The sequence below is a fragment of the Macaca fascicularis genome, chromosome 8 (assembly GCF_037993035.2).
Source record: "Macaca fascicularis isolate 582-1 chromosome 8, T2T-MFA8v1.1".
Taxonomy (NCBI): domain Eukaryota; kingdom Metazoa; phylum Chordata; class Mammalia; order Primates; family Cercopithecidae; genus Macaca; species Macaca fascicularis.
Genome location: NC_088382.1, coordinates 43462886 through 43490186, shown reverse-complemented (window position 1 = coordinate 43490186; position 27301 = coordinate 43462886). Strand labels below are relative to the sequence as shown.

Below are 27301 nucleotides of genomic sequence, written 5' to 3'. Positions count from 1 at the left end.
TAAACAAAGAGCAGCACTTCCACTCAATACTGTGTTAGAGGTCCTAGCCAGGAGAATAAGAAAAAAATACTAAAAAGAGATAAAAGTTGTAAATTTTATAAATGAAGAAGCAAAGCATTCCACTCAAACAATATAATTTATAAATAGAAAATACATAGGATCTACTAATAATTATTAGAATGAATAATAGTATTTACCAAGGTGCTAGATTTAAGGTTAATATTCAAATATCAATATCATTTTTGAAACTGGCAATGAACAGGTAAGAGGCAGTAAAATCGAAAGATACCATATTTATTAGAAATAAAAATATCAAGTAACTATGAATAAAGCAGAAGATAGGTAAGCCCCTTAGCTTGAAAGAAATTGAAGAAAAAACTAGTAAATGAAAGGATATATTTTCTTTTTTTAATTTTTTTTTGAGACGGAGTCTCGCTCTGTCGCCCAGGCTGCAATGCAGTGGCATGATGATCTCAGTTCACTGCAACCTCCGCCTCCTAGGTTCAAGCAATTCTCCTGCCTCAGCCTCCTGAGTAGCTGGGACTACAGGCATATGTCACCACGCCTGGCTAATTATTGTGTTTTTAGTAGAGATGGGATTTTGCCATGTTGGCCAGGCTGGTCTCAAACTCCTGACCTCAGGTGATCCATCCACCTCGGCCTCCCAAAGGTATATATTCTCTTATACCATATTCATGGGCAGGAAAACTCAATACGAATATCTAAAAGAAGAAATGTATTGAAGAGAAGAGTTCTCTGTCTGGATATATTTCAGGGCATGGGACAAAAGAAGAATATTCAGCAATATGAAGAAATGATTTGAGGTGGTTCACCCAGGAATTTTAGTTACTATTTTATGCTATTCTCTGCCTCTCTATTTGCCTTATTCATAATACAGAAATATTAAATAGAATATCAAAATCATGTCATTTTTCTCTAAATTAATGTAGACATTTAATAAAATTTGAGCAAAATTTCCGAAATAGATTTTTATTTTAGTTTAGTTTAGTTTAGTTTGAAATGGAGTCTCACTCTGTCACCCAGACTGGAGTGCAGTGGCACAATCTCGGCTACAGCAACCTCCACCTGTAGGGTTCAAGCAATTCTCCTGCCTCAGCCTCTCAAGTAGCTGGAATTCAGGCGCCTAACACCCAGCTAATTTTTGTATTTTTAGTAGAGAAGGGATTTTGTCATGTTTGCCAGGCCGGTCTCAAACTCTTGACCTCAAGTGATCCACCCGCCTTGGCCTCCCAAAGTGCTGGGATTACAGGTGTGAGCCACTGCATCCAGCTCCGACATAGATTTTTAAACTGGAACTTGGCTAGATGATTCTAACAGTCTCTATGAAGGTCCTAGTCCAGGATAGCACAAGCGATGCTGGAGGAGAAAAGCCAGGTGACGGTTTGCTCTACTTGAAAACGAGGAATACCATAAAACTAGAGTGTTTAAGGCAGATGATATTGTTGCAGGGAAAGACAGACAATGAAACAGAACAGAGAGCCTAGAAAATACATCCATTCATTTTAGAAAAAATGACATAAGACTGTGCTAATATTGCAGGTTTGTGCTTATTCCTAGGAGGGAATTATAATTTATTTCTTATACTACTTACAGATAATTATAAGTAGTAAGTGGTAATTATATGTGAATTAAAAACTTAAAAATGAAAGACAAAACAACTTTAGAAGAAAATACATAAACATGTATTTATGAGCCAGGCCTGGTGGTTCACACCTATAATCCCAGCACTTTAGGAGGCTGAGGTGGGTGGATCACTTGAGTTTAGGAGTTCAAGACCAGCCTGGGCAAAATGGTGAAACCCGGTCTCTACTAAAAATACAAAAATTAGCCAGGTGTGGTGGCGCATGCTTATAATCCCAGCTACTTGGGAGACTGAGGCAGGAGAATCATTGGACCCAGGAGGCAGAGGTTGCAGTGAGCCCAGATTGAGCCACTGCACTCCAGCCTGGGCAACAGAGTGAGACTCTGTCTCAAAAAAAAAAAAAAAAATGTATTTCTGACTGATGATGATGGAATAATACCTTATGCAAGACCTCTTAAACCACAAACTTTTACAAATGATTGATAGGTTGACTATATTTAAATTAAGAACTTTTACTTTCAAAAGGCATAAGACGAACCATAACATTTGCAACACATATAATTAACAAAAATCGGCCTCCAGAGTGTCCAAAAGTCTTACTAAAACCAACAGGTAAGATAAAAGCCTATTTAACATACAAATGAGGAAAGACGTCCAGCCACGGTGGCTCACGCCTGTAACCCCAGCACTTTGGGAGGCCGAGGCAGGCGGATCACCTGGACACAGTGGCACACGCCTATAATCAATCTGGGTACTTTGAAAGACCAAGGTGGGAGGATCATTTGAAGCCAGGAGTTCAAGACCAGCCTGGGCAATATAGTGAGACCCTGTTTCTATATAAAAATAATTTTTAAAAAATTTAAAAGGAAAATCAGAGAAATGCAAAGTAAAACCATGATGAAGCACCATTATACACCTACCAGACTAGCAATAAACAAATAAATAAAAGACTGAATTAATGAATTAGTGAATGAAGAAATGAAGTTGACAACACTAAATGTGATGGGGAGGTGGAATTTCAACTTAGTTCAAACATTGTGAAGAACAATTTGGTGTTGGCCAGTAAAATTAAAGATGCACATACAGTCCTGCCAAACAATTCTACTCCCCGGTGTCCACTCTACAGAAAACCTGAATATGTAAACTTGTAGCTATGGGCATGAGTATATGTAACGATATCGCTTTTCATAGCAAAACAAACAAACAAACAGAAATAAATGGAGAATAAGTAAACTGTAGTCTACTTGTACAAAATGATGCTGTATAGTGGTGAAAATGTGCTATGTCTATTCGACTAATGTGGATGACCCTTAGTGAAATAGGAGAATTGTAGGAAGAAACTCATACATTTTAATTTTTTTAGACAAGCTTCAAAACCATACAAAACAAAATAATATGAAAATATGCTGTTTAGGAATACTATTGTAATAGCAAAAGCATACAAAAGTGAAGGAGGATGATTAATATAATAATCAAGATGATGACACCTGGAAGAAATGTTTTGGGAGAATGAAGTTCAAAACAACACAAAAGGTTGCAACAGTTTTTGGTAATAATCTGTTTCTTAAGGTAAAAGTTGGATATGAGGGTGTTTATTTTCCAATTATTCTATATATTCAACTTATATATTCCATATTCTATATAATTAAATATTTGATTTTTAAAAAGAATAGAAGTTGGGCATGGTGGCTCCTCCCTGTAATCCCAGCACTTTGGGAGGTTGAGGTGGAAAGATTGTGGGAGCCCAGGAACTGGAAGCTGCGGCTGCAATGAGCTATGATCATGATTGTGCCACTGTACTCCAGGCTGGGCAACAAAGCAAGACCTTGTCTCAAAAACAAAACAACAAATAAAAAACAAACAAACAACAACAACAACAACAACACACAAGAAAATAGGACCCAGAATAGCATACAGCATAGTTATAATGGTTATACAGCTATTAATGGAGTTAGAGCTAGATATTCTGCTTCTGAATCTGATATTCTTCTCATACTCCCAGCTGATTTATCTTGAAGAATATCAGTGTATTGTGAGAGCTGACGCTGAAGACTGTTGAGAGAATATGAAGTAGAGAACTTCCTCCTCTACCAGCACGGAGCTGGTGAAGGAGGAGAACCCTTGCTTTCACATGTAATGTGTGCATTTTGGCTAAGAAGGGTGGTTCCTAAAAGCCAATGACATTATCCTGCAGGGAACCCAGAAGATCTACACATAAACGTGATGAAGCCTCCCCATGTGGCTTTTCCTTCCATGGGACTTTCTAGTGAAGTAGAAAAATGATACCAAGGATTAAACTTCTGCCCAAATGGCAGCTCCATTTAGTGCCTGGCCAGATGTCTTCCAATGTCCCTGTTCTCATTGTCCAGCAAAACACAAAACATATTGGTCAGGTAGCTTTCCCTTTTAAACCCACATGAATCTCAAGGAAAATATAATGTCTGCTCTTGATTAATTTACCTTCATCTCCTAAAAATTTTGTGCCATTAGTATTATTATTATTTTATTGAGGAAACTGCAGGAAACTTGCTTTTTAAACTTTTCAGGAGCAGAAATTTAGGTTTTACACTGGGAAGTAGCTTTTAAACAATGCAAAACTCAGAAAATCATTGCTTTGAGTCAGTGCTGTAAAACCTCACACTCAGAATGACTCCAGTCTTTTTACATGACATTCTTAACGTTCACTAACTACCAACCCACTCAAAAAGTCACGTGGCCAATGCTTCATTACTGACACACAGGGCAAGGCATTGCAGATGCACAACCCACTCCAGCAGATTGAACTAGACAAGCCATGGTCATGACCACCAAACGGTATCTCTTTTGTGCCATTCTCACTTTTATTAATTGACTGATTTTGAGACAGGCTCTGTCACCCAGGCTGGAGTGCAGTAGCGCCATCATTCCTCACTGCAGCCTCAACCTCCTTTGTTCAAGTGATCTTCGCACATGAGCTACACAAGTAGCTGGGACTACAGGCACATGCACCACCACACCCAGCTAATTTTTCTTTTTCTTTCTCTTTTTTGTTATTGTTGTTGTCATTGTTTGAGACGGAGTCTGGCTCTGTCCCCCAGGCTGGAGTGCAGTGGTGCAATCTTGACTCACGGCAACCTCCACCTCCCAGGTTTGAGTGATTCTCCTGCCCCAGTATCCAAAGTACCTGGGACTACTTAGCCCAGCTAATTTTTGTAATTTTAGTAGAGACGGGGTTTCACCATATTGATTAGGCTGGTCTCAAACTCCTGGCCTCAGGTGATCTACCCACCTCGGCCTCCCAAAGTGCTGGGATTACAGGCATGAATCACCATCCCCAGCCTTTTATTTTTTTTGGTAGATATAGTGTCTCGCCATATTGTCCTGGCTGGTCTCAAACAGCTAGGCTCAAGCAATCTTCCTGCCTCAGACTCTCAAAGTGTTGGGACTACAGGCATGAGCCACCACACCTGGCCAGTTCCTACTTTAAAGCCTCATATTTCTACTGGATGTTTTATAATCACCTTAAATTAAATAAGTCTTTAAAAAATTATCTTTGATTATTTTTAAAGAAATTAATTTATGAAGTCTAGATACGACGTGCATTTGGCACACAATTTACAAAGTTCAACAAAGTATCTAAGGAGAAGTATGCTTTCCTCCCATTCCTGACCCCAACAATCAATTCTTCTTACCAAAAGCAACCCTTGGTCACTGGCTGCTTCTAGTGAATGTTTATGGAGAATATTCTCAGATTGGCTATTGGGCAACACTTCTAAAGCTTACAATTGACCTTTCTTCTCATCCTCTTGAGGAAGAAAATAAAAAGTTTAACAATTTTGGCCGTGTGTGGTGGCTCACGCCTGTAATCCTAGCACTTTGGGAGACCAAGGCGGTGTATCACCTGAGGTCAAGAGTTTGAGACCAACCTGGCTAACATGGTGAAATCCTGTTTCTACTAAAAATACAAAAATTAGCCTGGCGTGTTGGCGGGTGCTGGTAATCCCAGCTACTCGGTAGGCTGAGGCAGGAGAATCACTTGAACAAAGAGGCAGAGGTTGCATCGAGCCAAGATCGCACCAGTGTACTCCAGCCTGGGCAACACAGCAAGACTCCATCTCAAAAAATTAAGAAGAAGAAGAAAAAATTAAGAAGAAGAAGAAGGAGAACGAAGCCTAAGGCCAACAAATTGAACAACTCAAAAAGTAGACAGATACAGAGAAACTTGTACATGTAGTCAGGGGAGAAAGATAAACTGACAGTTAACATCTCAATAGCAACCATGGAAACCAGAAGCTATTGTACTGATATATTCAACATTTAAAAGAATATAGCTGCTAGCAAAAATATCCTTCAGGAATTGAGGAGAAATAAGGCAACTTTTAGAGGGGAGAGTTTACCAACAGCAGACACTCACTAGAGGAAGTCTTAAAGGATGTACTGAAGGAATTTCTAAAGGAGTGAGGACAAACTTTAGAAGCATTAACATGGGGCTGGGCATGGTGGCTCCCGCCTGTAATCCTAGCACTTTGGGAGGCTGAGGCAGGCAGATTTCCTGAGCTCAGGAGTTTGAGACCAGTCTTGGCAACATGGCAAAACTCCATCTCTACTAAAAATACAAAAAAACTTAGCTGGGTGTGGTGGTGCACACCTGTAATCTCAGCTACTCGGGAGGTTGAGGCACAAGAAATGCTTGAACCCAGGAGGCAGAGGTTGCAGTGAGCTGAGATCATACCATTGCCCTGCCTGGGTGACAGAACAAGACTCTGTCAAAAAAAAAAAAAAAAAAAAAAAATTAAGAAGAAGAAGTAAAAAAGCATTAACATGGGAGGGAGGGGAGTCTGAGTCCTGGAAGCAGAGCTCCACACTGGAACTGGTTCCCTTGCAGTCATTTTCTGTCCAACCGAACAGCTGATCAGACATGGGAGCCAGCCAGAGCTGCACTGGAGATGAATGGGGACCGCTGTATGACATGTGCTTCTGCACCGGGAATTTCCGAAGACTGCACTGGAGGAGTCATTATGTTATACAGCCTCATGATGACAGTGAGGACAGCATGAATGGTCATGAAGATACAAATGGTTCAAAAGAAAGTTGCAGAGAACAAAATATACATTTTTTGATTGCACATGTCACTGGGATAATGAAACATGCCATATCTCAAATGGGAAATGCCCAAGAAAGTGTTCAAGAATGTGTACGTGCGTTCATCAGCTTTATAACACCTGAGGTAACCGAAAGACGCCCCCAAGAGAAACGGAAATGACCAGTGGAGAGGATCTTCTCTTTGCCGTGTCTGCCGTAGGCTTCGACAGTTATGTGGAACCTCTGAAATTATCCCTTCAGAAACTCAGAGAGGCTATGAAAAGAGAGAAGGGAATTGGTAGAGAAGTCAGAGCTACAGATGGGCTAAGTGAGGAGCTTACAGAATAGGCATTTGCTAGCCAGTCACCAGCCGGCTTCATACCTGCCGCTGGGCAACAACAAATGTTATGGTTTATATACCACCATAGCAAGAGATTTCTGGTGTTCGACAAATTCTGTTTCCAGGCTCTGAAGAAATGATGGGGTGAGGAATTTAGGGAAGTGAGAGTGTGTGATTCTGGAATAGAAATACCAGAAGACAATGACTGGTGAAAAAGGTATCCCTTTGTATATTAAGTAGCTGTAATGTAACTTCCTGATGCTTGACTAGTTGAGGTGTTAATTCTGACTAGAGAATCTTTTTCATAAATGATATTTATTTATTGATTGATTGAGACAAGGTCTCACTCTGTCCCCAGGCTTCAGTGCAATGGTGTGACTTTGGCTCATTGCAGCCTTGAGGTGCATCCTCCCACCTCAGCCTCCTGAGTAGCTGGAACCACAGGCACTCACCACCATTCCCATCTAATTTTTGTATTTTTTTGTAGAGATGGGGTTTGCTATGTTGCCCAGGCAGGTCTCAAACTCCTGGGCTCAAGTGATCCTGCCTCGGCCTCCCAAAGTGCTAGGATTACAGGCGTGAGTCAACGCATCTGGCAATGATTTTTTTTTTTAACTTTGGATTTTAAAAGTATAAAATATTTTTATTTCCTAGGAGAGTTTATTCTTCTATAAGACTCCTGCATGCATTGTGTATTACAATTTATTACGTCAGAAATTTGTAGACAGTCTCTTACTTTCATATTGAGTCGTGCCACTTTTGTAATTCAGGAAGCAGCTGGGTTAATTCATAAAGTCTGCCCTTTTAATAAAATATAAAGGTAGGGTTCATTTTGAATACAAGTTGTTTGTATTGCGAATTTGTATTTGTCCTGGTTATATATCTTGCACGATAGTTTAGTTAGAGTTTTAGCATATACTGTATTTATTAAAATGATTTCCTTTGTAAAGCATTCATAGCTCGAGCAGCACCATTTTTCAACAGTATAACTGAGTAAGTGTGAATGCAGAAGCAAATATTGTCTGGCCTATTAAACTTATTGCCGATTAACGGTGTTTACAATGTTCATTGTGCCTGTTAATGTAGTTTTAGTTATTGGAGCTTTTGTTAACTCTAGACTTGTTATTGAGTTACATTATTAAGAGTGTTGGAATTCATTTAAGTTTAATGTAGTTCTAGTGCTTGTAAAATGGTGCCCTCTCGGTAAGTATATAACTTTTTCTTCAAACCATATCTTCAAGTACTATTACCCTTCAGAAGAATTTTAGGCTGGATGCAGTGGCTCATGCCTGTAATTCCCAGTACTTTGAGAGGCCGAGGCAGATGGATCACTTGAGGTCAGGAGTTCGAGACCAGCCTGGCCAACATGGTGAAACCCTGTCCCTAGTAAAAATACAAAAAATTAGCCAGGTGTGATGGTGCGCAACTGTAATCCCAGTTACTTGGGAGGCTGAGGCAGGAGAATCACTTGAACCTGGGAGGCAGACGTTGCAGTGAGCCAAGATCACGCCACTGCACTTCAGCCTGGGCAACAGAGCGAGACTCCATCTCAAAAAAAAAAAAGAAGAAGAAGAAGAAGAAGAAGAAGAAGAAGAAGAAGAAGAAGAAGAAGAAGAAGAAGAAGAAGAAGAAAAAGAATTTTATAGGCTGATGGTAAATCTTCTCATTTTATCTTTTAATTGAAATATGAAGGTTCCTAGTGTACCATCAGGCATCATTGTGTGTACAGACCTTTTGCATGGGTGAGGGAATGGCTGGAACAGTGGCTATGAACAGTGTGAGTAGAAGCCGTCAACTACTAGTGTGTTCTTGATCTTTGCAGTAAACTAAGCTTAGATAATATAACATGGTATAATTTTTTAGTATTTACTTTTGTTGTTTCTTTTTTAAAGTGAGGATTTGTATTTTCTCAATTATTCTTTTGGTGTTAATTAATCTGAACTTTTTTTTAAATAGTTAATATCAAAAACTGCTATTATGCAGTCTGCCTAAAAGGAAGTTTGAGTGAATGACATTTCTGAAGGATACTCCAGTTTGTAAGGTAGGAACAATTTCCCAGATTCAGGCTGAACAGAGACATTTACTCTGCCAGAAGGACCCTCTGGGGCATATTTGGGCTAATTGGAGTTTAATAACTTCCTCACTTTCTAACCCTATTTAAAAAATAATCAGGCCAGGCATGGTGGCTCACGCCTGTAATCCCAGCACTTTGGGAGGCTGAGGCAGGCAGATTACCTAAAGTCAGGAGTTCAGGACCAGCCTGACCAACATGGAGAAACCCTGTCTCTACTAAAAATACAAAAAATTAGCTGGGTGTGGTGGCGCATGCCTGTATTCCCAGCTACTCGGGAGGCTGAGGCAGAAGAATCACTTAAACCAGGGAGGCGGAGGTTGCAGTGAGCCAAGATCCCGCCACTGCACCCCAGCCTGGGCAACAAGAGCAAAACTCCATCCCAGAAAAACAAAAAAAGAAACAATCTTCATTATAGAAAGTTCAAATTGAAAAAAAGGAGGGAAGAAGTTAAGTAAAATCAACTACCATCCTCTGTGTTGAAATAATCAATGTAAATATTTTAATAAACATCATTTATCCTTTTTTGCTAAATATGTATATTTTTATCAAAATGTGCTCATATTATGCAAGTTCTGTAACCTGCTTTTTTCACTTAACAATATATTGTGAACATCTCTTATTTATTTATTTATTTTGAGACAGAGTCTCACTCTGTCGCCCAGGCTGGAGTGCAGTGGCAGGATCACGGCTCACTGCAACCTCCACCTCCCAGGTTCAAGTGATTCTCCTGCCTCAGCCTCCTGAGTAGCTGGGATTACAGGCATGCGCCACCATGCCTAGCTAATTTTTATGTTTTTACTAGAGATGGGGTCTCACCATGTTGGTTACCCTGCCCTCGAACTCCTGACCTCATGTGATCCACCCACCTTGGCCTCTCAGTGTGCTGGGATTACAGGCTTGAGCCACCATGTCTGGGCTGTGAACATCTTTTCTAGGTCAAAAAGAAAAAGAAAGAAATGTTTGTATGATTTTATTATCATATAGAATGTATTAAAGAAGAATCTCAGTGTTGATTACTTTCCAATTGAGTTTAGACAAAATAAGTTCCCAGACTAAGATGGAAAATCTTTCCATGATATCAAGTGAACTAATGAGAAGGGAACAGTAGCAGAATTTCACACTAAACTTTAGCCCCAATTTACTCAATAAGAAATCTGATTTAAATGCATACACTAAATTGTTAGAAAGAAACCCTCAACTCCTCATTACTGCTAAAAGAAAAAATTCTTAACACTGCCAATGTGCCAATGGGTCAAGCAAAAGCTGGAGATTCTGTTAATTTGGAAGTAAATAAAGGCAAACATTTCCATGACTTTTGGGGGAGAAAAGTATCCTTCACCTTTTCCGAGAAGAACATTACTTTCTAGAGAACAGGGTCTATCAGTAAGCATGCCAAAAAAAAAAAAAAAAAGAAAAAGAAAAAACAAACAAACAAATAAAAAAAACCACATCTCTTAATAATCTGAGCACTTGAAAGTCTGAAAATAGTTTAATCTTCCAATGAGTCAGAAAACTCAGAACTGGCTGAGTCCCTGGAAACCAGTTCCAAAGAAGGACTGGACGCAGCTCCTGCAGACACACACGGTTGACAGGCAGCAGGTGGTGGCAGGCTGACATAGATTTGGTTGTTTCTAGTACCGTATGGACTTCTGCCTTATGGGGGCAGTTTATGAAAATAGACCGGGCTGGTTCTGTCTTCCACTCAGAAGTGAGCACGGTACAAAACTGAGAAAAGCTGGAAAAGGACTTGGGATTCAGGTACCGGGAGGGTGGCTCTCCAAAATGCCACTGCAGTCTGCAACAGGCGTTTTCTACTCAGCCCTGAGTGTGAAGGGGTCTACATGCCTGGACGGAAGTAGTTATGGATGAAGGGATTCGAGCTCATGACTCTTGCTAAAGTTGGGCTCGAAAAGAAGCTATTGTTTGGTATGCTCCATTTTGGGGAATGGAAGCAGAGGGAAAAAGTCTAGCCAAGCTCTATTTATCATGCAGAAGAAAGTTAATAATTACAAACCAGAGGCAATGCCTGGAGCATTCATGTGATTCCTTAAATCTTGCAATTTCTAGTGTTTGTTACTATTTTTATAACTTCATTTCTTGCGGTTACTATTGCTGCATAGAAACCACTCCAAACGCCAGGCGCGGTGGCTCAAGCCTGTAATCCCAGCACTTTGGGAGGCCAAGACGGGCGGATCACGAGTTCAGGAGATCGAGATCATCCTGGCTAACACGTGAAACCCCATCTCTACTAAAAAAATACAAAAATTAGCCGGGAGCGGTGGCGGGCGCCTGTAGTCCCAGCTACTCGGGAGGCTGAGGCAGGAGAATGGCGTGAACCCGGGAGGTGGAGCTTGCAGTGAGCTGAGATCCGGCCACTGCACTCCAGCCTGGGGGACAGAGCGAGACTCTGTCTCAAAAAAAAAAAGAAACCACTCCAAACATAGGGGCGTGAAGCAACCACTGTGTTCTGCTGATGGGGAGTCTGGACCAGACAAGTTGGCAATGGCTTGTCTCTGCTCCACAGGGCTGGTGCCTCAGTTGGGAAGACTTCAAGATGGGACATAAGTTGGGGTGGGAGCCTAGAACCATCTGAAGGCACCTTGACTCCTGGGCTGAAGCCAACTGGAGAACCCACACATGGCTCTTTGATGTGGTTTGCCTGTGTCATTTGCACAGCATAGTGGTGTCAGGGTAGGTGGACTTTTTACCTAGCGGCTCAGGACACAAGGTAGAACCTGCATCACCTTTTCTAGTCTTGCCTCAGAAGTCGGTGCTATTCCCTCTACTACATTATATTGGCGACACGCATATCACAAGCAGGAGCACAGAGTCCACCCCTGGATGAAAGGAATGCCCAGGCCACACTGTGGAGGAGTGTGCAGGATGGCATGGGGCCATCCTTAGAAAATGCAGTCCAATCCATTCAGCTGTTTCTCCATATAGATGAATGTGACTAGGAGTAAAACATTGAAACGAAATTACATCTGCTTGGGAAAATGTGCCTTTTGGGAAAACAAGGGCAGTAGCCCTGGGACCTCCTCAGACAATGAGACCTCCTGCAGAGGCTGAGCAGGAGAGCACAGCGGGTTGGCCTGGGCCTAAGAAGTGAGTCTGGGCTGGGCACAGTGGCTCACAGCTGTAATCCCAGCACTTTGGGAGGCCGAGGTGGGCAGATCACCTCAGGTTAGGAGTTCCAGACCAGCCTGGCCAACATGGCGAAACCCCATCTTTACTAAAAATACAAAAATTAGCTGGGCATGGTGGTGCCTGCCTATAATCCCAGCTACTAGGGAGACTGAGGCAAGAGAATCGCTTGAACCCAGGAGGTAGAGGTTGCAGTGAGCCGAGATTGCGCCACTGCACTCCAGCCTGGGTGACTGAGTGAGACTCCATCTCACACACATATACACACAAAAGTGAGTCTGAAAGTGAGCCCTAGGAAAGCCTGTGACAGTCAGACACTGAGTGCACCGTCTTACTGCTACATGTACTGGGACCTGGTGGAAGGTTTCTCATAATCTTCCAAAATTACTTCCTTGTGCTCATCCACGTGATCTGAAGACACCTGCACTATCTCCCTAATAGCCTTGATATCCTGAGTGATGGATATTAGGCTTTCTTGGCAAAGCTAAAACACATCTCATCTCATTTCAGCTTGGCAAAGCCACCATACAACTTAGGGGACTGGTTTGGCGGAAGGCCTACTGATGTGATCATGAGGGCTTTAAAATTAAAATTCAAGGAAATAGAGAAAATAAAAATATAAAATATAAAACCAGGAAGTGGAATGGAAATAATACCTAATCCTATGACTTCACATAGATTTCTGCTAGTACTGAGAGGCTGGGATGACAAATTATATTTACTTTTTAAATACAGGATAATAAAACTCGGCACCACCTAGCGTCTTTCTTCCTCCCTGCTGTCCTGCTTCCTATAAACACTCTCTTTTCCCAGAATCTTTCTTTCAGGGATTTCAGCAGGATTCAGGGAAAAGGATACTTAGACTCTGGTTTTCTCTTGTTAGGAAATCGCACTCCTCTCTCACACCCTCCTAATACGTTCTTCAGATTGCTCTGAGAGAAGAATTTGAAGAGCCTCCCAGATTTTGGAAACTGAATGCAATAACCAGAATAAGATTTGCAACCGGTCCAGGAAGTTTGGGCCCCGTAACTGACCATGCCTGTGTTAACCAGAGTAACAGGGAGAGGCTCCCTAATGGAACAGGATATTTATTCTGGTGTAGGGCATTACAATGGGAATACGTGTGCCGCAATAAACCATGTGGGTATTCAGAGAGATAAAGGAAGACACATGTTTTTAAAGGAAAAATGAGGACAATTACATAAATGTTTTGAGATCATTATCCTTGGCTATGGGCATCAATAAAAGGGTGGCACAAGGCCAACGTTGGAAAGGCAGTTGCTGGGCAGATGCCATTGTGTAAGTATTTTTGGGTGTGTGTAAGGTGTGATGGCCTTTGTGCAAGGTGGTGACTTTTTCAGTCCTTTGGAAAAGATTTTGTTATCAAGCATTTACGCATGGGAGCTCTCTCTTTATAGCCTTCCCCAGCTCTATTTGTCAAGGTTTAAAATTTTTTCTTCAACACAAGTGACTCCATTTTGATTCTGACAACTTTCTTACTTTTGACAACTCAGCCTGCCCTAGCTACAGAAAGGGAGCACAGGCCTTCCATTAGACAAGGCTTAAAACCAAGGTCAGACATCTCAGGAACCAACAGAGGAGGTTAGAATAAAAGGGGCATTAGAGAGTGTAGACAAATTCTCTGCCGTACCTAACACTGCGGGATGGGGCATGCGCAACCAACATTGCTGTGCATCCCATCCCCTCCTCTCAAGCTTCAGGCAAGACCTCAACATGCCTAAGAAATGTCTGGCCACTGCAGAAGGGAAACCATCTTAATCACGGGAGAATATAAAGGAGAGGGAGAATACAAAGCTGTGACAATAGCTCTCCAAGATAACATGCGCTTAACCTAAAAGAAAGATCGTCCATCAGCGTCATCTGGTGGATGAATGTATCGTCACCCCTTCAGGACATGCCTGGTCTCCAGGTCCCCTTTCCCCAAGCAGAGCCCAGGACCCCTGGGGGATTGTGCAGGAGCATGGGAGGCATCTTACTGTGCATCTGTCCTAAGGTTTTGGTGATGTCCTGAATAGACAGTCTCAGTCGCTGCAGGGCTTGGAGCAGGGCCTCCTGGTTGGGCTGCAAGATAGCATTCACGGCCTGAACAAGAGCCTGGGAATGAGATTCATGTATACAACTTATTAGCACTTCCTTAAAGTCCATGCGGGCAGAGTAAGCTTCATACTGTGGGAACCCAGAGGAGGACTGGACAGTTTGTCAGAACTTCCTGGGAACATCCTAAGCTAGATCCACTGTGGTGTCAGCCTGACAGCCAGAAGCTCCCTGGGGACCTCCCAGACAGACCCCTAGTTTTGTGTTTCAGGAATTTCAGCTGACAGTTACTTCTTGCACCTCCCAAGGGCCTGAGTACTATTATTTTACTCCTTTCGTCTCTCAGATTTGTCACATATTATGATCAGTTCTACTTCTGCATTTCCAACTGGGGCATCCTTGCTCCGAAAAAGTCTCATATAAAGTCAGATTTAAATGGTTTGACTCTGTGTCCCCACCCAAATCTCATCTTGGATTGTAATCCCCACATGCTAATGGAGGGACCTGGTGGGAGGTGATTGAATTATGGGGGCGGGTTCTCCCATACTCTTTTCATGATACGAGGGAGAGTTTTCCCAAAATCTGATGGTAAAAAAGTGTTTGGCAGCTCCCCCCTTTGCTCTCTCTCTCTCCTGCTGCCTTGTAAAGAAGTTCTTGCTTCCCCTTCACTTTCCTCCACGGTTGTAAGTTTCCTGAGGCCTCCCCATCCATGCAGAACTATGAGTGAATTAAACCTCTTTCCTTTATAAATTACCCAGTCTCAGGTAGTATGTTTATAGCAGCGTGAAAATGGACTAATACACAGACAGATTCTACAGAGCCCCCAGCTCTAGAACCCCCTCTGCTGGGAAGACTTCCTTGTCTTCCTTGAGTCTCTACTTCATCTGAACTATACTTAGAAGGCCGATATTTGATTCTGTGTCTTCCAATGCACTAAACACATGGATGAAAACTAAAGTAACCATGGAGTTTAACTATTGAGAGAGAAAGAAAGTGCTATAATATACCAGCAATGGGTCACCCCATTGAGGACACAGTAGGTGCTCAACATATGCTTATCAAGGGAGGTAGTGTTGGCTGGGCACGGTGGCTCACACCTGTAATCCCAGTACTTTGGGAGGTCGAGGCAAGTGGATCACAAGGTCAGGAGTTTGAGGCCAGCCTGATCAACATGGTGAAACCCTGTCTCTATTAAAAATACAAAAATTAGCCAGGCGTGGTGGCATGCCCTACTTAGGAGGCTGAGGGAGGAGATTCGCTTGAACCTGGCAGGCGGAGGTTGCAGTGAGCTGAGACCATGCCATTGCACTCTGGCCTGAGGACAGAGCAAGACTCCATCTCAAAAAACAAACAAACAAAAAAAGCAGTTGGGGGAGGTAGCGAGGGAAGGCAAAAATCTAACTGAAATATTTTTAGGCAAGGCATTAACGCTGTAGCTGATCACAGGCTGCATCACTGTCTTTTGTCTTCTATCCAGCCTTCCTGGTACCTGTCTGACTCCTGAAGAATTTCCAGTTTGAGGCCCAGTGCAGTGGCTCACACCCGTAATCCACGTTAATCCATCTTCAACCACTGTATCCATCATGAGCTTCTGTCAGGGCTGGGAAAATGTCTGTCTTGTTAGATCCAATTTCCCATTGCCCAAAACAATGCCTGTTTGTTGAATGGAGAAAAGGTCCTTTCCAAATTTTATGGGAATTGAGAAAAGGGAGCAAATACGGTGGCCTAGAGCTTAGATCTCTTCTCTCAGACTTGAACTAAGCAGGACAAGGTCTATGTTCATTCGTATTGAGAAATCCACTGCAGGAAAGGCAGAATGGGAAGCTCAAGCTCATTTAAAAAGAAAAGGTGCTATAAGGTGAGAAGGTACCTTTATCCCGGGCACTGCTGCTTTCTCCACCAAAGCAGTCACCAGTATAAAGCCATGCAGGCTCTCTCCCCCAGGAAATGAGATGATGGTCTCCAGGTTCCTTGGGAAGGAGAGGACCACATGGTTAGGGATGTGGAGACTGTACTGTGAGTACTCACTGCCCAGAGATCCCTGCCAAGTTAGGTAACTGCAGGGTGGAATCACTGCACAACTTTTTCCTCTCCACAAGACAGTCCTGAAGATGGGCATATACCTTCAGCAATGTTCAGGGAGGAAAGAGAACAGATAAGTTTAATCTCATGTTCACCTGACAGGCAGCCTCCCAATGTCTAGCATGGCCCTGATGGTCCTGGACTATCTCCGCAGTGGAATAACTGGCTGAATGAGAAGTTCCTAGTAAGAGATGTAGCTGATTCTCCACAGGACCAGTTCTATGGCCCATCAACATCATTCCTAACAAAAGCCAGAGTCTTGGAGCTAGAGAGACCCAGGCAACAGCTAAGTCCATGCTCTTTTTTCTACAGATATGAAGCCATGGCCCACAGAAGCAAAGCAGCTTGTCCAAGGTCATATAGCCAGCTAATCACAGGACCAGGCTGGGAAGAGTTTCACAACTCAGGCCAGTGCTGCCTCTAATCCATTTATACGTGTATTAGTTTGTTCTCACACTGCTATAAAGAACTACCTGAGACTGGGTAATTTATAAAGAAACGAGGTGTAATTGACTCAGAGATCCTTAGGCTTACCAGCAAGTGTGGCTACGAGGCCTCACGAAACTTTTCAATCATGGTGGAAGGGGAAGCATGCATCTTACATGGTGGCAGGAGGTGGGGGGAAGTGCCACACTTTTAAACTATCAGATCTTGTGAGAACTGGCTGGGCACAGTGGCTCAATCCTATAATTCCAGCACTTTGGGAGACCAAGGTAGGCGGATTACCTGAGGTCAGGAGTGCGAGATCAGCCTGGCCAACACGGTGAAACCCTGTCTCTACTAAAAATACAAAAATTAGCCGGGCGTGGTGGGACATGCCTGTAATCCAAGCTACGCAGGAGGCTGAGGCAAGAGAATCGCTTGAACCTGGGAGGCAGAGGTTGCAATGAGCCGAGATCATGCCACTGCACTCCAGCTGGGGTGACAGAGTGAGACTCTGTTGCAATAATAATAATAATAATAATGAGATCTTGTGAGAACTCACTCACTATCATGAGAATAGCACTGGGCAAATCCACCCCCATGATCCTGTCACCTCCCACTGGGTCCCTCTCCTGACATGTGGGGATGACAGTTTGACATGAGATATGGGTGGAAACACAGAGCCAAACTCTATCTATCTAACTATCTATCTATCTGTCTGTCTATCTATCTATCTATCTATCTATCTATCCTATCTATCTATCTATCTAATCTATCTATCTCAATGCTGTGCAATCAAATGGGATCTGGAAGGCTGTTACAGAGGGATCATTTCGAAATGACCTGCTGTCATTTAAACAGAGTAAAACATCTACAAAACCTAAAACCTTAACTCTATGGATCATATTTGCCCTTCACATTTTAAGCATGAGACAAAGATGAAAAACAAAACCAATGTCAAACCAAACCAAACCAAGTCAAAGTCAAGACTTACATTGTTCCAGCAGCAACATTAGCTTGGGAAATGGTGTCTTCACCTTCTGTGCCCCCATCTGCCCAGTTTTTCTACTGGACACTCTTATTTGATGGGTTTGGCAATAGAAGCTGAGGTTTGGTGATGGGAGAAGCAACACTGGATCAGAGGCTATTTTTGTTTTCCAGGAGAAGCAGAGCCTAAGGATGTGTGGATCAGACCTGCCCCGTGACCTCCAGTCTACGTAATAACAGCGTCTTTTGAAGGGATTTTTCTGTAGCCAATCTGCAATCTGGCCTCCCATAGAAGATAGAGTGAGATGAGAAATATTTTTTTTCAAACCGTTAAACTTCAGCTGGGCGCGGTGGCTCACGCCTGCAATCCCAGCACTTTGGGAGGCGAGGTGAGTGGATCACCTGAGGTCAGGAGTTCAAGACCAGCCTGGCCAACATAGTGAAACCCTGTCTCTACTAAAAATACAAAAATTAGCCAGGTGTGGTGGGGGGTGCCTGTAATCTCAGGTACTCAGGAGGCTGAGGCAGGAGAATCCCTTGAACCCAGAGGCAGGGGTTGCAGTGAGCCGAGATCATGCCACTGCAACAGAATAAGACTAAGTCTCAAAAAACAAACAAACAAACAAACAAAAAAACTTCAAAGAGTTACTGAAATTTGGTAAAGTTTAATTTTGTTTTCTTTGCATTGCATGTTACTTGTTTTATTATGTACAGACTGGAAAATACAATAAAAAAAATTCCCTAATCTATACAAGGAAGAGGCAATCATTGTTAATTTTTAGATTGTGAACTTCAGGCACATTTCCTTCTAGTATACTTTTTATGCATTTTATATGGTTGATATTATACTATACATCTAATTTAGCATGCTTTGTTCTTTGTTTTATTGTAAGATTTTAAATTTGGCATAGATTCTAAAGTGCATAAATGATTTCTGAGAACTTACCCAATTTCCAGGAATCTAGCCCAATTTCAGTTATTGATGACCACCAAGAGAAAAAAATAAAAGAAAAGAACAATTAAGTTTGTAAACCAGATGTATTAATAACTTCTAGGGTCACATGTCCACAGGCATGCCCACTTGTTTGCAAGGCACTGCAGACACACACACATCCACACTTGCTTTGAATTCGGCAGGTTGTGGCTGAACCATGGAATGCTGTGTGATAAAGGGTGAGTGACATCTCCACTCACGTTCCAGCCCCAGAATATTTGGCCTATGGCCATCTTAATAAATTATTAGGCTGCGCACAGTGGCTCATGCCTGTTATCCTAGCACTTTGGGAGGCCAAGGCGGGCGGATCATGAGGTCAGGAGTTTGAGACCAGCCTGGCCAATGTGGGGAAACCCTGTCTCTACTAAAAATGCAAAAATTAGGCAAGGCTCGGTGGCTCACGCCTGTAATCCCAGCACTTTGGGAGGCCGAAGTGTGCGGATCACGAGGTCAGGAGATCAAGACCATCCTGGCTAACATGGTGAAACCCCATCTCTACTAAAAATACAAAAAATTAGCTGGGCATGGTGGTGGGCACCTGTAGTCCCAGCTACTCGGGAGGCTGAGGCAGGAGAATGGCGTGAACCCAGGAAGCAGAGCTTGCAGTGAGCTGAGATGGCGCCACTGCACTCCAGCCTGGGCAACAGAGTGAGACTCTGCCTCAAGAAAAAGCAATAAAAAAAATTAGTTGGGTGTGGTAATGGGTGCCTGCAATCCCAGCTACTCAGGAGGCTGAAGCAGGAGAAGTGCTTGAACCCAGGAGGCAGAGGTTGCAATAAGCCGAGATACATGCCACTGCACTCCAGCCTGGGAGACAGAGTGAGACTCTGTCTCTGAAAATAAATAAATAAATAAATAAATGAGTTATTTCACTCCTCTTACATTTTTGTATTTACCACAACCCCACATTTTGTTCTAGCTAGTTGATTCCTACTCAACTTTTAGACTTTGCCTTACATCAAGTTCTGCCCCCTCACCAAGATTTTTGCTGATTTGTAAAGCCTGCATTGATGCCATTTCTCTGAAATTCTAAAGGACATATTGTTTGAGTCACTCTTTGACATTTGTCATATAGTGTCTTGTTATTTAACCACATGGGGAGTACTTTGCTTCTATTTCTTTCATTTCTTCATAGCACTTAGCTCTGTGCTAGGCATATTAAAAGGTTTCAAAAGATAATTACCAAACAGAATAACTGGTGAGACCCAGGACTGTGTCCACATCTCTGGAATTAAACTAGCCCTTCACTCTTCCTTCCTAAGAAACTATTAATAGCTTTTTTGTTGTTGTTTTATAGTGTTTGTTTTTGAGACAGGATCTCACTCTGTCGCCCAGGCTGGAGTGCAGTGGTGGAATCTTGGCTCACTGCAACCTCTGCCTCCTGGGTTCAAGTGATTCTCCTGCCTCAGCCTCCCGAGTAGCTGGAATTGCAGGCACCCACTGCCACACCTGGCTAATTTTTGTATTTTTAGTAGCGACAGGGTTTCACCATGTTGGCCAGGCTGGTCTAGAACTCCTGACCTCAGGTGACCTGCCCACCTGGGCCTCCCAAAGTGCTGGGATTACAGGTGTGAGCCTCTGTACCTGTCTGTTGTTGCATTTTTGACTACCATTCTAGTACAGTCATTTTTCCCTTCAACCTTCTCTTATTCTATCTTTCTCTTTGAGTAACAAATCCAGCTAATTCACTATTCAGTACCTTGAACAGAATAAATTATGCATATATATTTATTATTTTTTATCCAAATTCTTACCCAGATTCAGCAGTTTTCAGTAGTCACCCATTTTATTATTAAAGCATAATTAATCAAGGATCACAATTCATAATTGCAGAAAACATAAACCTCCAGGGCTCAGAGCTCCTGAGAGACATGAGATGGCCCAATCTCACTTCTTCCAATGGGACACATAATTTTTTTTTTTTTTTTTTTGAGGCAGAGTTTGTCACCCAGGCTGGAGTGCAATGGCATGATCTTGCTCACTGCAACCTCCACTTCCTTGGTTCAAGCGATTCTCCTGCCTCAGCCTCCCAAGTAGCTGGCATTACAGGCATGCGCCACCATGCCCGGCTAATTTTTTTGTATTTTTAGTAGAGACAGGGTTTCACCATGTTGGACAGGCTGGTCTTGAACTCCTGACCTCAGGTGATCCACTTGCCTCAGCCTCCCAAAGTGCTGGGATTACAGGCATGAACCACCGCGCCCGGTCGGGGCACATAAATTAGTCTTAAAATCTAAGCTGTCTACTAAATACATAACCCTTTTAAGTAGATTCCCATCATTGCCTCTGGCAATCTCATGGCTGAGGAAGTTCTTCCTCACATCAAACTTCGGTGAATCTTCAGCTGTTGTAATTAGCCACAAAAGAAACTGCTGTCTCTTTTATCTGGAGCTGAAATAAATTTGGCTGCGAAAATTAAGGTGAAAGGAAAATTTAACATTTTAGATGATGCGTCCAATTCTATTTGTTGAATTTCTTGTTTGTTAAAAACTCATGCTATTCCTTCTATAGACAAATGTCCTTATTCGCAGCCCAACTGTCAAAGGAATGATGTGACTTTGGTGGAATAGATGGAATTATTAATCAAATTCTCAATCCAACCCACCTGGAGCATCTGCTCTGAATTCATCCATAATCATTCTCTTCTGATCACTATATAATGATTACTTATCAAAGCCAACTGGTTCTAACCTGATATGAATGGAGAGCATCTTAGGGAATAAACAGTTTGAAGAGAAAGAACAAATAAAAGCTGATTTTGCAGGAGCTTGATGGTCAGGTTGAAAAATTCACACATGATGTGGAAACAAACAAGACAAAATGGCCTGAGCCATTGTGTTCAGAGCGGACTGAGAGGAAACTTCTGGGGCCTGTGATTTTTGAATTTTTGGTCAAGCTCACCCTTTCTTTGGAACCATAAAGCAGACCATAAATATGACCATCCCTAATTATAAAAAAAGCCTGGGCATTTCCTGTGGGAAAAAAGTCACAAGACTGCCTCTGGCAGAGTTTCAGTCTGTGGAAATTCAAAACATTCTCTTCCTTCCTTACCCGTCTGGATCTTTTTTGGTCCAGTTTGTCAGCACCAAGTCTGAGTGGACCAGGATAGGAGGGAGCCCCAAGTTCCTGGAGACTTCGACAAATGGAAGGGCAAGATTCCTTGGCAGTACCTTTCAGAAATAAATCAAGACAAATAGCGTATTCTAGAAAGCTTGCAGCAGAGGAAATAATCATGGTTGCCTTTTATTCCAGCAATCCTGTGGTACACAAATGACCTGGGAACCAAGTTTGAATTACCTGAGTGATGCATATTCATATGCCTCACACATATCTTTCTGTTAATGACCCAGTGGAAATACTGCTTATGAGTACACGGTACAATATACGTGAAAATTACAACATTGGACCATACACGTACATATAGAATATAAAATAACCTCTGCAAACTGACTGTGCAAAGAAAGGCACTACCAAAACAATTAAACATAAACTGGGGCCCGAGGAGATTACCAATAGAAAAAAGTTTTGATAGATGGGTAAGTAGGTAGATGGATAGAAATATATATATATATATAGAGAGAGAGAGAGAGAGAGGGATGACAGATACATAGATGATAGAAAGATGATGATAGAGCGATAGATAGATGATAGATTTATTGACTGATTGACTGATAGAGATATACAGCTAGATGCAGAAACTTGTGTGTGCACCAGGGTATGAGCCAGGGAGACCCCAGCGCCCTAGAAAAGCATGAGGATAGACCACCTCAGCCTGTGGGGAAACTGACTCTGTCTCTCATTCATTAGTCAAACCCAGTAACACCTTCAAGTAAGCCACCGCAGGACAGATCCCTTTACCCTTTTTTATCCAAGGAGCCCTCCACAGCGCTTTCTCAGTCACAAGTCCAGAAAAGCTGCATGGGGTTCTCTATCGGAGGTAAAGGCTGAACGAGTCTAGATTCAAACCCCATCCTTGTGCCCCCTCTTCCTTTTCCATTTTCATTTCTCCGTAAGATAAAATATCCATTAAGAATGCCCTGCTTTTGCCTTCATTTTTCCCTTGAATTTTTTCTTGGGTGGAAAACAATGAAGAGCTTTAAAAGGTTTTGCAGTGTGAACCTCGGGTACACTTTCCTCAGAATGCACTGGAAAGCTAGGTACTTTCTGAGCTGAAAAGTCAAGGGAGGAGAAACAAAGAAAGTGAAAGGTGATCTGAGGCGAGATGGTGGGTATGGGGAGCCTCCTGGTTCCCTGGAACTACCAGGGCACAGCTGGGAGGAGAAGACTTCCTTCCCATATCGCTCTTCTCTCCCCCAAACCCCAATTTAGGATAATGATTTGCAGAGGGGATGGTCTAAAGAGGACCCACTGGGACGTGCCTAGACTTCAAACTTTTCAGCATCAGACACACAGTTTTGAAAATGTAATGCACTGGCTGGGTGCTGGGGCCCATGCCTGTAATCGCAGCACTCTGGGAGACCCAGGTGGGTGGATCACCTGAGGTCAGGAGTTCGAGATCAGCCTGGCCAACATGGTGAAACCCTGTCTCTACTAAAAATACAAAAAAAAAAAAAAATAGCTGGCCATGATGGCAGGTGCCTGTAATCCCAGCTACTCAGGAGGCTGAGGCCGGAGAATCCCTTGGACCCAGAAGCCAAGGTTGCAGTGAGCCGAGATCATGCCACTGCAGTCTAGCCTGGGGGACAAGAGTGAAACTCTGTATCAAAAAAAAGAAGATATGCACTGACAAATAACAAGGCTGACGTGGCTCTACACTGTTCCTCTTCCTTGAGTCTCCTTTGTTTCTCTGAGAGAGAAGAGGTAAGATCAATCAGGCAAACACAGTGGGCACAGGCTGTTCTCTTCTCCGTGGAGTTCTAGGACATGGGTAATTCCCTGATTTCTGGGAAAGGCACACTTTTAAAACTGACAAGGAATAGTAACTGACACCGTGGATGGAAACTGTACAAAGTTATACAATGATTCAGAAGAGATTTGGATGAAGTATTAAAAGACAGACTAATAATTGACTGGATAGAAAGCAGTATTAAAAAAAAAATTAAGAAGATGAGCGCTGTAAATGTCAATATGTCCCCTGGAGAAAGAAGGCCGCACTAGTAAAATCAAAAGATCTGGGTTCTGGCCTTGGCTTTTCCACTAACATGCTGTCTGACCTTGATTTAGGAAATAAGTGTCTGTGCTTTTCAGTTGTAAAATGGGCCTGGTATGGCTCTCGTTACTTTACAGGATTATGAAGAGCAACCTGGATAATTTATATACGTAAGAGTACAAAATGCTGTGAGGTTTTTATGAATTCTCAGAGTCTGTCTTCAGGTCCAGCATTGTGGCTCACGCCTATAATCCCAGGACGGGAGGCAAAGGCAGGAGGATCACTTGAGGCCAGGAGTTTAAGAGCAACCTGGGCAAAAGAGCAAGACCCTCATCTCTACAAAAAATTTTTAACGATTAGCTGGGTGTGGTGGTATGTGCTGCTAGCCCCAGCTTCTCGGGAGGCTGAGGTGTGAGGGTCGCTTGAGCCCAGGAGGAGTTGAGGCTGCAGTGAGCTATGATTGCACCATTGCACTCCAGCCTGGGCAACATAGTGCGACCCTGTTTAAAAGCAAAAAAGCAATCTGCCTTCACATGCAGCTCTTCAAACATTCTTGGAAAAGGGTGCCAAAAAACAAACAAACAAAAACAAATTCAAAAGCTTATAAAAGGAAGAAATAGCTATCAGTTTAAAAAACAAATTAGCTTCTTAGTCAGAAAAAAAAATAAAAAATTCCTTCATTTAAATGGCCCTTCAGGTTGGGCGCAGTGACTCACGCCTATAATCCCAGCACTCTGGGAGGCCGAGGCAGGCAGATTACCTGAGGTCGAGAGTTTGAGACCAGCCTGGGCACCATGGTGAAACCCATCTCTACTAAAAATGGTGAAACCCATCTCTACTAAAAATACAAAAATTAGCCAGGCGTGGTGGTGGGTGCCTGTAGTCCCAGCCACTCAAAAGGCTGAGGCAGGAGAATTACTTGAACCTGGAAGGGGAGGTTGCAGTGAACCAAGATCATCCCACTGCTCTCCAGCCTGAGTGACAGAGTAAGACTGTCTCAAAATAAAATAAATAATAAATAATAATAAATGAACCCTTCATCCTTGCTTAAACTAATGCCCATTGAGAAGAAGAAAGCACCCATTTTCCCGGAAAACAGCGTAGCACCAAGCAGGGAGCACATTACTCCAGGCGCAGTCAACCCGCCGGTAACAGGAGAAGCAACTTTCTGGCCCTCACCTCTGCTGGCTGCGCCTCTCCTTCCTGCCAGACATAACCCATGGTGAGGAAGCTCAGGACCAGGTGGGCCAGGCGCTGCTCTCGGTGACCTTTCAGGAACTGGCAGCTCAGCAAGGGCATCTGTTCATGAAAATCCAAATACTGTCAGAGGAGGGATGGGAATGGGGACAGGGGAGGGAACGGGGCCTGGGGACCTGGGATGTGAAGGGACCTTTGAGTGCAAGGCAATGGGTTGTATTTTAATGAAGGAACAAAGAGCCCGCACACACACCCATTTATCTCCAGACCCAGGACCCTGCAGTATGGGAGGTGGTCCACACGACTTTGCACAGGAAGAACCTAACTGCCCACCCGAGCCCACAGTTGGTCCCCATGGCTGTGGCAGCCTCCCGTCTCCATCCCCAAAGTCACTGCTTGGCTGGAATGTTGTAGGATACTTAACTCCAAGGACTGAGCGGGCTTATTTCCTAGGGGTCTTGCATGGCAACTTTTACAAGCCTGTCTTATCCAAACACTGTGGCCCGCTTGCTATGGCTGACCCTGCAACAGCCCCGTGCGGTGGGTGTTCCTCTCTCTATCTAACAGGAGCAGAAACACAACCCTGACGCTGCCTGGGGCTTTTCACACCCCCTCCACCTCCGCCCTCCATGCCTAATTTATTTTGAGTGTTATATAATTATTTTTATTATGGCTAGACACATTTGAAAGATATACCATTAGAAAATTATTAATACTTTTCTCAAAAATAAATAAAAAATATTAATCACATTTTATTTCTAAGTCAATTTGTTCTGAATTGTAAATGACTTTGAGGACATGAGCACAAAATTATTTGTCCGTGATGACAAGTGTATTAAAAATCTGTTAATTAGTAGAAATAATATTGGACTAAAAACAGAAATACTAATTTGTGGGTTTCCATCACAATGGAAAGGTATTCTACCTTCAATGCTTTTCTTAATGCTACTCAACTAACATTTTGACAGTCTCTGGCCTCAGTTTGGGAGGGCTAAATATGTGATTTTCCCTCTAAAAGCAAAAATGAAGTTTGAGGAGCTTCTCGGAACCATTGTGAACATTTCTTTAGAATCTCCAACATGATTCAGGACAACATGTTCGCACTATTTTCTGCTGAACATTTTGAAATGCATCTTATAACTTCCTATTTATTAGAAGCATTTCACGAATTTATATACCATGAATACAAATGAAACACATGCAATATCTATTTACAACCAAAAGAGTAGACATAAGCAAACACATATTCACTCATCACTCAGCTTAAGAAATAGAACTTGACCAAAATTTTTGTAACCCTCTGTGTGCCTTGTATTGATTGTAATATTCTGCTTGCTCCTCAAGAGTATCTATTTGTTGAATTTTGTATTTGTTATTTCCTCGCTATTTATATATCCTTCAAAATTCATATATGTACGTCACTGAACAATATATTATTGGCCAGGCACAGTGACTCACACCTGTAATCCCAGCATTTTGGGAGGCTGAGACAGGCAGATCACTTGAGAGACCAGCCTGACCAACATGGTGAAACCTCATCTCTACAAAAATACAAAAATTAGCCAGGCGTGGTGGTGCTCACCTGTAGTCCCAGCTACTTGAGAGGCTAAGGTTGGGAAATAACCTGAACCTGGGAGGTGGAGGTTGCAGTGAGCCAGGATGTTCCCACTGCACTCTATCCTGGGGGACAAAGCGAGACTCCATCTCAAAATATATTGATTATTTAGTTTGAATGCTTTTGAACTTAACATAATAGAATTATACTGAATACAGGATATTCTATGATTTTCTTTTCTCATCAATGTTATGGCTTTGACATTCATCATTACTGGATGCATCTGCAGTTTATTTATTTTCACAGTTATTTCATGTATTTTTGCTATGATAAACAATACTTTCATACCTTTCAGAGTACGCAGTTATCAGTACGCAGCCCTAGGAAGCTCTAAGGTATTTATATACACAAAAAGGGAGTTCTTCATTAATAGGATGTATATCTTCAACATTGCCAGATAATCACAAGCAGTTTTTGAGAGAGATTGTACCCACTCACAGTGAATAAAAGATTCAGGTGTTTTATATTCCTGCCAATACCTGTTCATGCCAAACTTTAAGCATTTTTCAGTTGTATGGTTATAAAATGTTATCCCATTATGGTTTTGACTTTCATTTTCTTGACTATTAATGGTAGTTTGCATTTTTCAGATGATATATTGGGAACTTATGTTTTC

The 27301-nt window shown here is 42.5% G+C and overlaps 1 protein-coding gene, 1 long non-coding RNA gene and 1 pseudogene across 29 annotated transcripts in view; 2 read left to right on the top strand and 1 right to left on the bottom strand.

Moving 5' to 3' along the window:
* The window catches only part of LOC123575183 (uncharacterized), a 62153-nt gene extending 43914 nt beyond the window's left edge, over positions 1-18239 (top strand). For 2 of the 3 annotated variants that reach the window (XR_010577259.2, XR_006700341.3), the window contains exon 3: positions 17944-18083. This is a non-coding gene — a long non-coding RNA (uncharacterized lncRNA). Of the gene's footprint in view, positions 1-17943 lie in introns of all 3 variants that reach the window. The other variant, XR_012416390.1, reaches the window with a different exon arrangement.
* IDO2 (indoleamine 2,3-dioxygenase 2) overlaps positions 1-27301 on the bottom strand; it is a 69291-nt gene that overhangs the window by 12219 nt on the left and 29771 nt on the right. For 7 of the 26 annotated variants that reach the window (XR_012416388.1, XR_012416386.1, XR_012416385.1 and 4 more), the window contains 5 exons: positions 25053-25172; positions 21815-21933; positions 18716-18730; positions 16148-16247; positions 14220-14337 (listed from right to left, as the gene is read on the bottom strand). Coding sequence is in view for 19 of the 26 variants with exons in the window: in XM_065519128.2 (XP_065375200.1) it covers positions 14220-14337; positions 16148-16247; positions 18716-18730; positions 21815-21933; positions 25053-25172 (472 nt within the window). In the remaining 7 variants the exon portion in view is untranslated. Of the gene's footprint in view, positions 1-9944; positions 10010-14219; positions 14338-16147; positions 16488-16573; positions 17511-17776; positions 18060-18715; positions 18731-21814; positions 21934-25052; positions 25173-27301 lie in introns of those variants that run through there. The other 19 variants (XR_012416387.1, XR_012416381.1, XR_012416382.1 and 16 more) reach the window with 12 other exon arrangements.
* On the top strand, positions 6398-7136 carry LOC135964720 (nuclear transcription factor Y subunit beta pseudogene; annotated as a pseudogene).